General features: G+C 35.9%; 1 protein-coding gene across 2 annotated transcripts; it reads left to right on the top strand.

Moving 5' to 3' along the window:
- Positions 1-1,914: 1,914 nt before the first annotated feature.
- Positions 1,915-15,909, top strand: cmtr1 (cap methyltransferase 1). 2 transcript variants are annotated; one of them, XM_077218560.1, is made up of 24 exons: positions 1,915-2,099; positions 3,580-3,712; positions 3,809-3,960; positions 4,059-4,217; positions 4,318-4,410; positions 4,647-4,718; positions 4,850-4,944; positions 5,013-5,085; positions 5,171-5,369; positions 6,569-6,687; positions 6,966-7,062; positions 8,510-8,642; positions 9,817-9,996; positions 10,095-10,151; positions 10,263-10,320; positions 10,539-10,607; positions 11,649-11,780; positions 11,924-12,049; positions 12,222-12,313; positions 12,663-12,731; positions 12,961-13,008; positions 13,195-13,307; positions 13,409-13,517; positions 15,089-15,909. In XM_077218560.1, the coding sequence occupies exons 2-24, from the start codon at positions 3,604-3,606 to the stop codon at positions 15,222-15,224; spliced, it is 2,490 nt and encodes an 829-aa protein (XP_077074675.1). In that variant the 5' UTR covers positions 1,915-2,099; positions 3,580-3,603; the 3' UTR covers positions 15,225-15,909. The 2 variants fall into 2 exon arrangements, with proteins under 2 accessions (XP_077074675.1, XP_077074677.1); XM_077218562.1 differs by having other exon boundaries at positions 1,929-1,948.
- Positions 15,910-17,145: the final 1,236 nt, after the last annotated feature.

The raw sequence follows: 17,145 nt of genomic DNA, 5'->3' as shown, positions 1-17,145 counted from the left end.
CGTGTTTCCTTCTGGAGCATCAGAGAATGTGTAAACCTTTTTTTATTAATTTACATTTAGCAGATTCTGCAAGGTGTAGGTTATGTAAAGTTTTGACCACGACTGTATATTTAAGCCAAGCCTACGCTACATCGTAGGTAGATTATCAAGCGACAACTGCATAGTCTTATTAATATTCATGATCCAATTTTTCACCATTGGAAGTTTGTGTCAGCACGACATAATTACTATTTTCAGCTATCTTCTTCTTCTTCTTTAAGAGTTTTATGGCGGTTGGCAAACCAGCTAAAAAGGTGCATTTACCGCCACCAACTGGACAGGAGTGTGAAGCGTCAATAGCGTTAAGCAACTTATCCAAAAAAAAAAAAAAAAAAAAAAAAAAAAATCTATTTAACTATATCCTGTCAACCAATCCTGTTTCCCTTAGATATCTTATTAAAGCACTATACACCCTTTTCTCTTTCTGTGCGTTTTGAAATATGCTATCTAATGTCAACGTATTAATACCTAAGTATTCTAATGTTTCTATTAAATTGCTTCTTTCTCTATTGTATCCTGAACACTGAATCAACACATGTTCAACTGTTTCTGACAATCCACATTTATCACAATTCCCCGATTCTCTTTTCCCAATAATAAATAATGAGTAATTAAGTCCTGAATGCCCTATTCGAAGCCTAGATATAATAGAATCTTCCTTTCTGCTTCCGTATTTCTTTCTCTCAACCCCAACTTTGTTTTGAATTTTATACAAATGTCTACCTTTTGTCTCCTTATCCCATTTCTCTTGCCAGATCTTATTTAGAGCAGATTTTATTAATACTTTAACTTCAGTTTTACTCAGAGATACATTAATGTCTATTACATTGCGTTTTAAAGATCTCTTTGCCAGCTGATCCACCTCCTCATTACCCTCTACTCCCACATGTGCTGGAACCCAAAGAAATGAAATACTTACTCCTATTCTGTATATTCTGTACAAGTTTTGTAACACTTCATACAAAATATCCTGCCTAGAGGCTGACTTTCCACTATTTATACTCATTAAAACTGATTAGGAGTCTGAACAAATCACTACATCCATTGGTCGAACTTCTTCCACCCATTGAAGTGCCATTAAAATCCCAATCATTTCTGTTGTATATACCGAAACATAATCTGTAATTCTCTTTTCAATACTATATTTAAAATGAGGAATGTAAACTGCTGCTGCTGTATGTCCATTGTCTGGGTTCTTAGAGCCATCCGTAAATATCTGGATACTATTGAAATATTCCTGATTTAGATGCTGTTTCACCACTATATTCTTTGTTATGTATATTTCCTTTATTTGCATCTTTTCTTTCAATGTTAAATCTACATATGGTTTAGGGAAAAGCCATGGTGGTATAGAAGGTATTACCACTGTGGGACTAATATTTATATTAGTTATTTCTATGTTCTGGGCTTCTTTTTCTACATTCCATCCAAAACTTTTTATTTCTCCTTTTCCATACTCCCAGCACTTTTCTAGGACCTTTTTCACTGGATGATTCTCTTTGTGTCCCTTTATATTACTCCAATATGACATTTTTAATTGTAACCTCCTAACATCCAGAGGCATTTCTGCCATTTCTACCTGCATTGCTGGAATAGGGGATGTTCTGAATGCCCCACAACTTATTCGTAAAGCTTGCGACTGGATAATATTTATTGTCTTTAACCTGGATGCTGATGCTGAGCTATATACTATGCAACCGTAATCTATTACTGGTCTGATTATTGCACAATATATTCTTTTTAATGATTGCCGACTTGCACCCCAATCTACCCCTGCCAGACATCTTAAAACATTTATTCCTTTTTTACATTTATCAATTATTTTCTTTATGTGACTATTTTCAGCTATCTTTCAGGCATTTGTTGTTTAACCACATCTGTGACGTAATTATCATGCGCCATCAACACGGTAAGACCCACTGGAAGTGGAACGCGGGCCAGATTTGACATTTGAAATAGAACATAAAGCAGAAATTGTCAAGAAATTTTACAGATTGGATACAGATATGAGTTTACATTTCGGAGGTGACTCAGGATTATAGCTGCATATTTCCTTTTAGGTATGTTTACGAGTGTCGCAGCATCATTTCTTGTGAAATCGAAACCTAAAGAGCTGAGTGTTTTCACTTTGTTTTTATGTCACACTGATGTTTACAAGACCATTTACATCGTACAATCCCCCAATAAATCTTAATATTTACAGGTATGTGATAGCAAGGACGAGAAAACCTTAGTTTGATGATTTCATTATGACATTTTAACCGATAAATACAAACGAGGCTGTTTTGTGTTATTGAGCAGCTGAAAATGTATTTTAGCTTAATTTATATGTAATGGAAGCAAAGTAATATATGATACAATTCTTGCTTGGCACCTGGTTTCGTTTTAATAGCACCTGTAGTTTTTCCTTGAGCATCAAAATCGACATGTTTTAGGAAATGTATATTATGAAGAATGTAGCACTATTAATTATTATTTGCCACATTTTAATATTGTTTTAAATGGTAGAATAAAAAAAGAACATTCACTTTATAATTGTAGTGGTCGTGAGCTTGAGTTTATTTCTTCACTTATTTGAGTAGTTGACATGTGACAAACTGTACTCCATGTAAAGATGACTTAAAAGGCCAAATATTGTGTGTGTGTATAATATATATATATATATATATATATATATATATATATATATATATATATATGACACTACAGGCTAATATTTTTTTTTATACAGTGGCCAGTTTTGAGAACTTTTGCTTCTATAACATGTTTCTTCTTTCAGACTAGTGGATAGAAAATATCCAAAATACACATTTAGGCTAAGTGTTTATTTTATTACACTTTATCTGTTTGATTTGTAGATTTCAATTACAGTACATATCTTTAAAGGCTGCTTTCTAAAAATGAGTTTTGTTCTCATTCACTTAGTCAGAAATCTCCACTTCAGTAGAACGTACACCAAACATTCAGTTTTATTTATACCCCTGTCTGATTTCTATATTCTTGTTTTTACATGAGGGGTTTGTTCATATTTGGTTAACCTGATTTATAAATAAATGTATTCCTAAAAACATGGTGAACACATTTTGTTTTTCTGGCCGTTGACTTAAATTAAAGGGATAATTCACCCCAAAATTAAAATTTTGTCATCATTTACTCACCCTCATGTTGTTCGGAACCTGTTTGAGTTTCTTTCTTCTGCTGAACACAAAATAAGATATTTTGAAGAATGTTAGTTACCAGACAGTTTATGGGCCCCATTGACTTCCATAGTATTTTTTCCCATATCAACTGTTTGGTTGCCCATGAGGTTAAACAACCATTAATCAAGTGGGGATATTTGGTGATATATATTCCTTGAAAATAAACTAGGGAAGGCAAAAGGTCATTTAAATGGTAAAAAACATCAACACCTTAAAAAAATCTTTCTTTTATACAATTTTTAACCTAAAATCTTGATGATTGTTGAATAAAAAAAGTGCCACGTTATGCATCTTTGGTTTGGGTTTTATGTAATGCTGTCATGTCTTTGAATGAATGCAGGTTCTTTGACCTCTTGAATTTAAGATGAAGAGGGGGGCACCAGCATCAGATGAGCCTCTGAAGAAGAGGAAGACTCTCCGTGAGGACTCCTCTGATGAAGATGAGGAGTCTTCTCAACGAACCACCAGTCAGGGTTAGAGAGGAGTTTCCTTCTAGCACTTCACACTTTAGTAACCTTTGGTTATAGTGTAAGTTCATGTAAGCATGTTTATTTATGTTTGTCTCCCAGACTCGAGTCAGAGTGAGTCTCTCAGTGATGTTGAGGATCACAAGCCCAGTTTCTCCAGACCCGGCGATTCCCAGAATGCTGAGGGCAGCGATCCCTCTTACGATGCCTCTTCCAACTTTTCTATGTACAACACAGTCTCTCAGAAACTCATGGTAAAATCAGCACCTCCTGTCATTTTTTAACCATCTTGTCAGCCTTTTGAACGCACATTAACACATTCAAAAATGGTGTCTTCCTCTCTTTCCTTCAGGCCAAAATGGGTTTCAGAGAAGGTGAGGGTTTGGGAAAGTATGGTCAAGGACGGAAAGAGATCGTAGAAGCATCGACCCAGCGTGGGAGGCGGGGTTTGGGTCTGACCCTGAAGGGCTTCCAGGGCGACCTCAATGTAGACTGGGAAGATGAGCCAGAGGTACGGCATCATTGCCAAAATGTTTCTTATAAGAACAGAGACACAGACTTTAGCTGTCCAGGACCATTATTTCTCCCTCATTTCACATCTTTTCTCTCAGCCAAGTGCTATAGAAGAAGTCTCGTGGTTTCCAGAAAGTTCTCCAGAGATCCCAGATGCAGATGAGCTGAGGGATTGGATGGCTGTGGGACAGGTACATATTACCTGATGAACTGATAATAGTTTAAGATCATATGCTCATTCTTTTACTTCCCAAGGTAAAAAGGTGGTCCTATTATGCTCATTTACACGTTCATAATTTTGTTTATGGGGTCTACTAGAATACATTTACATAATTTGATGTGTAAAAACTCATTTCATTTCAAGGTTATTGTAATATTATTTGTCAGCTTCTCATGTCTATATGCATACCTATGCTTATTTTCTTAGAGAAAATTAAAAATTAATGATGAAACGGAATTTTGCTCAGAGAATCTGCTGCATCTCCTTCTCCGCTGCAAAGTGAGTGTTTCAAACATTTCTTATGGTAATTAGTGATGTTTTGAGACAATTTGTTTTATGTGCTTTGACATACATTGTGCTCTGTGTCCTGTAATAATCTAACACGTCTTTTTATGTGTAATTCTTTTCAGTCTGTGTTTGATGACTTGGAGGGCGAGGAGATGAGGCGAGCGCGCACTCGATCAAACCCTTATGAAACTATCCGAGGGGCTTTCTTTCTCAACAGGTGGGTTGTGTCTCCACATGCATACACAGTAGAAGCATAACTTTTCTAATGTTCTGTTTTCTCCTCAGAGCTGCTATGAAGATGGCAAACATGGATCACGTTTTTGACTATATGTTCACTAACCCAAAGGATTCTCAAGGGGTGAGACCACAGTTACACAATCTTTGGCATCAGGGACTGAAATATGGTCTGTAATTTCATTTCTGAATTGAATTTCTGTGTGTAGAAGCCACAGACTCGTGATAAGGAGGGCGAGTTGCTGTATTTTGGAGATGTATGTGCGGGTCCGGGAGGTTTCTCAGAGTATGTGTTGTGGCGAAGGGGCTGGCATGCGAAAGGTTTTGGGATGACGCTTAAAGGATCCAATGATTTCAAACTGGAAGATTTCTATGCTGCTCCCAGCGAGCTCTTTGAGGCCTATTACGGTATGCTGCCTGAGTTTTAACCATTTAAACATGATAAAAACAAAAACAAGAATCCAACATTTTTACAGTATAGCTAAATATTAATGTGCCCCTATTATTCTATATTAAAAGTTCTTAATTTTATTTGAAGGTCTCCAACAATAGGCATACATGCCTCCATGGTAGTTTTCTCATAATATACAGTCATGTGAAAAAGGAAGAACACCCTATTGAATTCAATTTACCACTTTATTTACAAAATATTTATCTCCAAAGTGTGTTCATGAGAGCACCACAACGCATGCGTGTTGTGTTGAGATGAGAGTGGACGTTGTTGCGTGATTGTGCGTTGGAGATTAATTTTTTGTAAATAATATGGTAAATTAGGTAAGTCTTACAGTTTTCGAACGACATGAAGGTGAATAATTAATGACAGAATTTTCATTTTTGGGTGAACTATTGCTTTAAGAGAGTCTGAATGCTTTATCAAACTATATCAGACACTGTGAGAAAAGAGTTGATGCTGCAATAATAACTCCATTCTCAGACCAGACTCTGCTCTGATTGATTAGATGGCCCAGTCTGTTGTGATTGGTCTAATCTCCTCTTATTAGTCAGACAGCCCATTCTGTTTTTATTGGTCTACTGCTCACAAAATGTTTAGGAAACGAAACATCCATTACCATATCTGAATTTCAGCTGCAGAGGCTTTTTCAGCACTTGTCCACACAGTGACACGAACAGTGACGATGGCTTCAGTTTTACCGTATCAATTCAAGCCCGACTCCTCATCCTTTGGGTGTGCACCATTTGCTTTCACAGCGCAGAAAACAGCGTCTTCCACTCTCAGCTACAACTACAGTGTTTGGGAGTAAAAGTAGACATTGATCACGGACAGCCAATAAAAACCATAGGTGGGCAATATGCAGATTTGTTACAATCCTTTGCAGGTTTGTGCAGGAAGTAAGACTGGAATTACTGACGACTCGTTTCAGTCAGTTCAGAATCGTTCTTGCTTTTGGGAGACAATAGCTCCCGACTTTGCTCTTTTTTTGAAACTTTGCAGAGTTTTACGTTCACAAACAGCTATATTACACATTGCATGAAAGGGAATATCTGGAAAAATGCATAATAGGGGCATTTTAATGTAATACCTAAATGTTTAATTTAGTGATAGAAATTAAATCGTTGAGAATACATTTTTTATCTTCTCATAACAGGTGAAGGTGGGATTGATGGCGATGGTGACATCACACGGCCGGAGAACATCAGTGCGTTTCGTAACTTTGTCCTAGACAGCACTGAGGGGCGGGGCCTACACTTCTTAATGGCAGATGGGGTAAGACATTCTCTTCTGTAATAGGTTTAAATGTAAATGTTGTTGTTGTTGTGTGATTGGTCGATATATTCTGACGGTCAGCTAGACTTTGATTTTATATCTATAGTATTTTATTACTTCTTCATTTATACATTGTATTCTTTCTTGTATTTTATTGTGTTTTATCTAATTCTTTTAAAATTGTACAGCACTTTGGTACACAGTGTGTTTTTTTAAGGTGCTTTATGAATAAACTTTGATTTGATTTGATTTGATTCTGATGTTGTGTTGTTCATCAGGGTTTTTCTGTGGAGGGCCAGGAGAACATTCAGGAGATTCTGAGCAAACAGCTCCTTCTATGTCAGTTCCTCACTGCCATGTCTGTCGTCAGACCAGGTATTGTGTGTGTTTTTGTTTATGTGCATATAAATAAAGCGCCTATAAAAAGTATTCACTCCCTTGGAAATTAGATTTTGCAATGATTAGCACAAAGAAAATGCAACATTTAATAAATTGTTTGACTGCAAAATTATTCAAATAAAAAAAGATTTGAATGCAAAATAAAAAAAGTGTTCACCCCCAACCCCTTACAATATTACTAATACTAATAATTTTCAAATAATATTGTAAGGAGTTGGAGGTGAACACTTTTTAATCAGTAACTCTTTAAAGTTACTGATTTGAAGAGTTCGTGAGTCTTTTTGAACAATTCAAAAAAATAACCAGCTCATAAGAGTAATTTTTGTTCGGATTGCATTGCGCTGTATGCTTGTTGCAACTCAATATAAATACTTTACTAAATTTGCCATTATTTTGCATCTTTTTGCTCCATCACATTCAGTTCAAGCACACAAACTAACTGTAAACTCTCTCTTTGCAAATCATTCTAACTGCAAATTCAGTATTTGGTTGTTGTTGCCATTTTGAATGGGAATGTTAGAGGGTAATTCAAATGGGATTGTTACCATTTGAGATTAGAAATTTTATTCCCATTGATGCTTGAATGGAGCCACTGTTTTTTGGGCCTTTGGTGTACGATTTTCCTATATTGGAAGATGATTAAAGTGCTCTTGTGAAATCCTTGTTTTTCTCAAGGATGTTTTTTGTTTCGCTCAATCTAATTTTTCTTCCTCTCTCATGAGTCGTCATGCCCCTTATGTAGAAAAGTATCATTTAAGCCTGATCAATTTTCACTGGGGATGTGCGACATCAACAGTACATCCTTCCATCTGTGTCATGGAGCACTGTGTCTTCTTTTGGATTACCAAAGGACTCATGGTTTTCTTCAGTCCCAGACATTCACTTTTGGAGGACAGCCAGTTCTTTAACAGCAGTTCTAAACAATCCCATCTCTTTAATAATGTCTTTTTCTAGGCTTTGAAGATTATTTAATGACTCTTGTTCTAGCTTTGATATTATTATACAGCCTTGTCTCAGATCTGTTTGAATTTATATAGGGATGTGCCAAGACACAAGTGTATACTATTTATTCTGAAATCCTGTAATTAGGAAGGTAATTATGTGATTGAGAAAAGAGCTAATTTTAGGGGTATCAAATCAACGGGAATACTTTTTTTCTGTCATAGCATTAAAGAGACGTGCTTTAAAATTCTTTTTAAATCCACTTATAATTTTAAGATTTTGTGCACCTAAACATTAGTAATTTTGTTGTACATTTAACATTTTGTTTCTCTTACCCTTTCAATTAAACAATCTTAAAGGTACAGTAACAGAAATAGCCTATGTTAATTACCTCTTTGATTGGTTGTTTTCCATTACATGGACCATTTAAGCATATTAATGGTAATTATTTAAACGCTTGACTTTTTTATTTATTTTACAGGAGGCCATTTTGTGTGTAAGACGTTTGACCTGTTCACATCGTTCAGCGTGGGCTTGATTTATCTGCTGTACCTTTGCTTTGAGAGGGTCTCACTCTTCAAACCCGTCACTAGCCGACCTGCCAATTCAGAGAGGTGTGTGTTACTTTCTGTGGAAGAGCGACAGAGAGAGACTTTTGGGATGTGAAAGAGCTGCTGGCAGTCAGTATTGTAACTTGTATACCTGGGTCTCTCTGTTCATCATATCAATATATGTTTTTCTTATATATGAAATTGGCCTAAACTTTACTGCTACATTTTATTTATTTTTATACTACTGGTAATTAAGATATATATATATATATATATATATATATATATATTTTTTTTTTACATTTCACAGACAAGGCTTAAGCCTAGTCCCAGACTAAAATGCATGTTTGAGCTGTTTTAATTGAAAGTTAAATCTTAAAATATGTCAGTGCCATTGTTTTGTCTCGAGATGAACACCGAGGCATGTTTATAATAGCTTCTTAAATGTCCTAATTGAACTAAGGCCTAATCCTGACTAAATCTATGCCCTGTCTATGAATTCAAGCCTTAATATATCTCTTATGCTCATCAAGGCTGTATGTGATCAAAAAGACTAATATTGTAGAAATATTTTTAAATTTAAAGTAAAAAAAAAAAAAAAAAAAATATATATATATTCATGTGATGCAAAGTTGAATCCTGGATCTTTCAGAAATTATTCTAATATGCTGATTTGGTTCTTAATGATCAATTATTATTATTATTATTGGTTAATTATCCATCATGGTTGTTATTATTATTATTATTATTATTATTATTATTATTATTATTATTATTATTATTATTATTATTATTATTATTATCATCAACAATTAAAACTGCAAAGTTTTTGTGCTAACATTTTTATATTTTAAGTTATAATAAAATTATAAAAGATTGAATACAGAATAGAATAAAATAATATATTTTTTTGTAAAATATAAATAAAATGTGCTTCATGCACATTCCTGGACTCATTGTGCATATTATTATAAATAAAAAAAGTTTCCTTTTTTCACTCATGTCAAATAGGCCCTTCTGGCTATAGATTAACAGCCAAATAGCTGTTTAATCATTGTTTGAGGCTAGGTGTTCTTTTTTAAAATGTTGCCAATAGTTAATGCTATAATCTAATGCTGCTGGTTTATATAATTTAGCTGTAGTATTTACAGTTGTCTACAGTTGCATAGTAAGATGGGTTAGGATGTAAAAAATTTATCTAAAATAATGACTGTTTTTTAATATTCTCCTCATGCAGGTATGTGGTGTGCAAGGGTTTAAAGCCAGGCACTGATGCTGTCAGAGAATACATGTTCACCATCAACCTGAAGCTGAATCAATTCAGAGACTCAGACAGAGACGTTACTGAAGTCGTCCCTCTGGACATCATTAAAGGAGACACTGACTTCTTCCAATTCATGATCAACTCCAATGAAAGGTATCATCATCACTTTCTGACCCTCTTTTTTCCCTTTCTTTGTCTCTGGCTCTTTCAATGCATTCATTCATGCTTAGGTTTGTTTATTGAACTTACAGCCATTGTGCGGTGCAGATCAAAGCGCTGGCTAAGATCCACGCGTTCGTCAGAGATACGTGAGTCACACATTCTTCCTCTGGTGTGTTTCAGTGCATTCATTTCAAACTGACTTTTATTTGTGTCTGCGTCTGTATAAGCATCACTGACAAGACTGTGTGTCTTTCTAGGACACTGTTTGAGACCAAGCAAGCAGACATCCGCAAAGAATGTCTCAAACTGTGGGAGGTGAGTCCAAACACTAAATTGATTAACCTAAATTGATTAACCTCCAAACACTAAATTGATTAACCTCCCTCGCCTAACACTTCATAGTGGTCTGAAGTTTAGTTAAGGGCTTTGTGGTGAAAGATTTCAAAGAACATTGTTTCGCGTAGGTATCCAAGAATGAGCGGATGATGTTGATTTGAATGATTGTTACCTTGAACGTCTTCATCTTTGTGCAGATTCCTGATAAAGCCAGAGTCACTCATCCATCGTCAGATCCGAAAGCAAAGTTCTATGAGCTCATGAAGGTAAGAGTGTGTGTGGGCTTTGAGGAGTTAGCTGGGAATGTAGCTATTCTCTGTGCTTGTGGATGTGATGTTCTAGAAAAGAAATGCTAAGTGGGTGAATCACACACAACCTAATGTCAGGGTCATAGTTCAGCCGATAATAAAAGGAAAAAATAACGAAATTATATTTTTGTGAAGAGAAAAATAACAAAAACAAAAGTCTTTTTTTAACCATTTAAGAGTTTTCATATTGTGACATTTTCAGTTTTACAGTTAAGCACTTCCCCTCCCAGAGCCTTTAATGTAATGCGATTTATTATTGATATATTGTTTAAATTGTAAGGTATTGATTACCTGACGCCTGGCAGAGTCTGACTGGTGTAGAGTAAGCGGATGAGCTCCGAATCCGCAGCCAAAATCAAATCATCCACCCGTCCCAATAATTTTCTCTGATTTAAGTATCCGCACCCGATGGTCAAATTACAATTATTCTGTGTTGTTCCACGTGATTATAAATGGATGATCGTCACCTTCTACAGCGGACTCGGCGACGGTTGATACGCGCATCTCTAGGGTAAGATTATACACTGATGAATGAGCGCTGCTTTTAAATGAACATTTCCTTAAAACAAAATTGATTTGACAGAATTTCATTTTCTTGGCATAAACAGACTTTACTCCCTTGAAACTTAAACTGGAATGTCACTGTTTCTGTCACTGCGACTTCCCGAACAGGCGAACGCGCACACACACGCTCGCCCACGCACACATCACTTTTGAAGTAAAATCGAAAATTAAGGATGCAGTGCATCGTAATGCATCGAGATATCGAACTGAACTGAATCGATGACATGATAATCGTACTCGAACCGAACCGTGAGACCAGTGTAGGTTCACACCCCTAGTTGTACGATTATTCTATTTCAGTATGTTTTCAATTAGTTAAAAAAATAAACGTTTCTAGAATATTCATTAGCTGAATTTTTTTTTAAATCTTTGTGCAAAATATTATTTCTTGTAAAATTTAAATGTTTCTCTATGCTTATTATCTTTTTATCTCAGGGGTCAGAAATGGACAGTTTTAATTCTAGACCAACTGCACTGAATTCAGGAAATCTGGATAAACTGCAGCACGTACTGGACTACAGGTGTATTGTGGGAGGAGGAGAACAACTCTTTCTCCTGGGACTTGGGGTAAGGAATATATCTTTGTATATGATATTTTTTATAATATAAGCTTTATTTATATGTTATTTAAGCTATATGTATTGTGGTTTAGTCATACATCGCTATATATTGCTTAAAGGGTAAAAAACCTACACTGTTTGTGTATGCAGAGATCTCAGATCTACACGTGGGACGGCAAAGCCCCGTTACGCTGGAAGAAGCTGGAGAACTTCAAACTGGAGCTGCCCAGAGACACATTACTGAGTGTAGAGATCGTTCAGGAGCTGAAGGGAGAGGTAAACAGAGAGAATCCCTATACTTATAAGTGGGAGTAGAGAGAACAGTGTTGAATAACAGCTTTAAATGATTAGTGGAAGAGGAAGAAGCTCTTATGTCATTCCAGTAAAATAATGATACGTGCATATTAGTATGAAGTTATATATTGAGTTGTTGTATATGTTCTTACAGGGAAAAGCCCAGCGAAGGATCAATGCTGTGCACATTCTCGATGCTCTTGTTCTCAACGGCACTGACGTCAGGGATCAGCACTTCAACCCAAGGTCTTTTGCAGTGCCCATTCCTAAATTATTCCATGTATAATACTTATAATATGTATAATATATTATTAGCATTATATTGCCCATTGGCTTTATTGCTCTTTAGATACTCAATTTTTTCTTTTTTGTATAGCACTTTTCATAATACATTGTTTGATAGCAGCTTTATAGAAAATGCTGTTTTAGAGATATGATTGACATCCCAATATTAGTAGTCCATGATCACTCATTTTGACCTCATAAATCAGATTTGATTGCTGTTGATTTGGGTTAATTATGATCTAAATGCAAACCTGACTGATAATCTGTGTATATATATATATATATATATAAAAACTTGTTTTTGGTGCAGAATCCAGATGGCCGAGAAATTTGTGAAAGCTGTCTCCAAACCCAGCAGGCCAGACATGAACCCGATCCGGTAATATTCCTTTCTCTTTGCGGTTGTTCTAATTGCCATGTCAGTGACAACCCTGGGGGCCAGGAAGTCCTATGAACACCAGAGGGTGCCGTATGTAAAATTAATGAAGATACTGTGTTTTACTAGAGCCTAGACAGGATCTTTCATGTTTATGATGATATTGCAAATCAGTATGCTTGCTGTTTTAGCCTCATTCATTCATTCTCTCTCTCTCTCTTTCATTTATTAGAGTTAAGGAAGTCTATAGGTTAGAGGAGATGGAGAAGATCTTTGTGAGGTGTGTTCCACAACATCAATCACATACATGTAGATTATATATATATATATATATATATATATATATATATATATATATATATATATATATATATATATAAAAATATGCGCACCCATATACTGTGTGTGTGTGTGTGTGTGTGTATATATACCCACACACCTGCACTCATTGTCTTTTTCCCATCAGATTGGAAATGAAGGTAACCAAGAGCTCAGGAGGGATGCCAAGACTTTCGTACACAGGCAGAGATGACCGTCACTTCCTTCCCAGCGGCCTTTACATCATCAAAACTGTCAATGGTAAAGATAGAGGGATGGAGCAACAGGATAATATTAGTGGAGTGCCTTGTTAAAGATGAATTTCTCATTATTATTTTTTTCTCTCTTTTTCTTTGTGACAGATCCATGGACCATGGCGTTCAGCAAAAGTTCTAAAAGAAAGTTTTTCTACAATAAGCAGACCAAAGAATCGACTTATGCACTGCCTCCTGGTTCTGTGGCACCGTTCCAGTAAGTATTATAGTGTATGAAGTAATCCTGCTTAACTGGCACTACACTGGCCGGTTTTGGATTGAAGCCCTTAGCAGGAAAATTCCATTACATAGTCTGAATTGTCATGAGGATGTTGCACAGATATTTCTGGTTTTTATGTAGCATCTGACCTTCAAAGAAAGGAGCTTCCCTCTAAACCCTCAATATCCTTTTTAATGCCTTTTTCTATTCGTGTTGCATTTTTCTTAGATACTTTTTGGTTGGTTATTGCTCTGCAGTTTTATAAAAGGAATGTTCTGGGTTGTTATTTTAGCAGTGGGACTTATACCGGTAAATCTTACCAATGTAATGCTTGTATTATATTTGTCATCATGACAGCTGCTTTAACTGCTTTTACAGGGTCATGACAGTTTTGAAATTGAGTTTAACTTATAACAAGTTTGGTTAATGGTTTTGTCACACTAGTCTCATGCAAAATCTTGCCCAATAGAGTGGTGCAGGTATAATTTGCTGCTAGTTTCTTCAAGATTTTCCTATGGGGTTTTTCAATTTATGAGTAAAATAAAGCCTGTGGTAAACATAACTTTCTACAACATTAATTGCAAACACTCACACACCAAGCTGTCTTATCTAGTTACTTATTAGAAACATATGTTTTCAAAACATAACTGCTTCAAAATCTGAGTTTTCCCTATGAATGTGTAAATTACTTTGTAGAACAAAACTCAAAATATAGTCAAGTTATGTTTACCACAGGCTTTATTTCACACACACACACACACACACACACACACACACACACACACACACACACACACACACACACACACACACACACACACACACACACACACACACACACACACATACAAACACACACACACACACACACACACACACACACACACACACACACACACACACACACACACACAAAAAACACTTTAAAACCCAATAGGAAAATCTCAAAGGAACGAGCGGCCAATTAGTCTTCTGGCTTCTGACCTCTGACCTCTGACCTCATACCTGCACCACTCAGGTTTCTATTGTAAGAGCATTACTGTAAACAGTTTTTTCTTGTCAAAATTCTCTGTTAGGTCTCTGGCACCACAGATGCAGTCAGTAGAGCTTAATATTCCTTTAATATTTAATGTTAATAATTAAATAATTAATGTTTAATTAAATGCATACACTACTGTTCAAAATTAGTTCGGGATTGGTAATATTTTTTAATGGTGAAGGTTCAAGGCTGCATTTATTTAATCAAAAATACTGTTCACGTAGTATTATTATTGTGAAATCATTCTAATATGCTCAAAAAACATTTCTTATTGTTATGTTAAAATAATTGCTTAATATTTTTGTGGAAACTGTGATACTTTTTTCAGGTATCTTCTTTATTTGGAATAGAATTTCAAAGTTTTTACTGTCACCTTTGATCAATTTAATGCATCCTTGCAGAATAAAAGTATTAATTCCTTGAAAAAATCTTATTGACCCCAAACTTTTGAACTGAAATGTAATAGAGATGTTTCTCATTCATAAATGCCGCCTTATTTTTCATTTGTTTCTCTGTTGTTCTGTTTCAGTGCATGTCATAAAGACCGGCTGTTTTGGGCTTGGGAGGAAGGCGTCCGAGTTCACGACTCCCAGACACGGATCAACCCCGACAAACTGTCTAAAGATGACGTTCTCTCCTTTATCCATCAGCACTGTCAACAATAAAAAACACGTATATGTCACAGTCACACTAAGGGACATAGCATAGGCCGTACATTCTCCTCGCCACCAGGGGGCACTGTAGCTTTCAATGAGAAACCTTCAAACTCAGTTTATTCACACTTCTAGGCTCTCTCAAAAACAGCCCTCTGAGTTAGACACGGAGTCTTGGTGCTCAGTGGTGTGTATCTGTGTGTGTCCATTATCTTTAGAGGAGAAACTTAGATGCTTTTACCTGGTCCACATGTTTTTCTCCCATACTTCAAAACCTGCTCTCTCCCATGAATTATTCCTCCACTTATCGGTCAGATGTGTAGCTACAGATTCTATTGCATAATTTCAAACCAGAAGATAACCATGTAAACCAGCATGAAAGCTTGCATTCGCTCTGTGTGTGCATGTGTTGGACTGTTGCCTTGTTTTCCTATTTTTGATTTTGATGTTTAAAAAGATTTGACTGGCTATTACTTACCATGGTGGTTTTGGAGAAGCATTTACATTTTAAGTCTGTTTGTGATCATAATTACATTAAACCACTGAGGAATTGTATTCCTTAAGTACCATTGGGCCGCTTGATTTTTCGTCTCGCTTGGGTTTAAAGACGCAATGAAACGGAATATATTTCTTCTGTATTGTGATGCACATCAGAGTGTAAGGGCTTTTCGAAGATTAAAAGGAAGGGCGGAGACTAGTTTCTTTGCATTGATTGGATTTTAAGATGTTGGTTTTACACTAAAGATGAGGCAGAAGAATGTGAAATATAATCACAGTATTTGATTAAATAATTTGAGTCTATATTTTTGTCAACATATTGTTTTTAAATTAAACATGCACAGATGAATTGTTCACATTAAGATCTATAACATGCATTTAGGAAATAGATAGGGTGAATTTCAATTTCATGCCAACTTGAATGTGTGCGCGCATGAAGCCTTGTTATTTAGAAAAAGCTTTTTTTTTGTTGTTTACAATTCCCTTTGCTTTTCCACTAATGTAAATGTGTGCCACTTTAGTAAATATTAGGAGATAAAATGTGTGCTTGTTTGCGACAAAAGCTTGAAGACCAAGAAGAACATAACATTTGATTTCATACTGCATTGTATGAAAAGGAATCTGTGACGGAAGATTTGGAGCTGCGTCCTCTGCTGATAAGACGCTCCATTTGTTTCTGCTTGCATTGAGAATCCACACAATCTGGAAGAACAGACAGTCTGAATGAAGTGTTTGAACAATGAAAACTTACAAACGCCAGAAGAGAACTAGATTTTTCTGAAGGAAAAGTGAGTGTTGCTCTTGCAAAAGTCACCTTCAGAATGGTGTAGCTATATTAGGGGTTCTAATGGTGTATTGCTTTTCTAAATGCATTGCTTTTTGGTTGTTATGGTGTAATGGGCGGGTACTAGCTGATATACCGATCTCTAGATATTCCCTCTTTTAATGTAATTCCATGGGTTTTTTTTGTGTTTTTTTTTGCCGGTTTTACCGGCCACTTGTCTGATTGTATTTTCATTACAAAGTTCAATACTTCAGGCTTAGGAGTTTGTTCAAATTCTGAACCCTAGGTTTCAGGATTCAGGACAGCGATGTAGGAGGAGGGAATGATGGAACATCCTTATGGCAGGTCTAATTTATTTTGTCATGTCTTATATTCAATATGATTTTATATCTGTATTTTGCTCCTCTAGAACAACAATACAAGAACTGTCACTGTGACTGACACATCACTAATGAGCATATTGTGCAGCTTGCTGTGTATTCTTATTTCTTCTCCGAAGCTGTAGGTTTCTGGCATCTCAAGGACGGCGGGACACAGGCGGTCTTTTGTATGCAGGTGTAATGAGAGTCTCCCACACCCTGTTTTCCTATCCTTCTCTTGCTTTGAGTTTGTGACTGGAAAGCTAAGCAGAGATTCACCTCAAAGGACAAT

This window comes from Siphateles boraxobius, unplaced genomic scaffold, assembly GCF_051911475.1.
Source record: "Siphateles boraxobius isolate OS27281-9 unplaced genomic scaffold, OSU_SipBor_1 77, whole genome shotgun sequence".
Classification (NCBI taxonomy): Eukaryota; Metazoa; Chordata; class Actinopteri; order Cypriniformes; family Leuciscidae; genus Siphateles; species Siphateles boraxobius.
The sequence above is the reverse complement of the archived record's forward strand: the minus strand, read 5'-3'. Positions and strand labels throughout refer to the sequence as shown.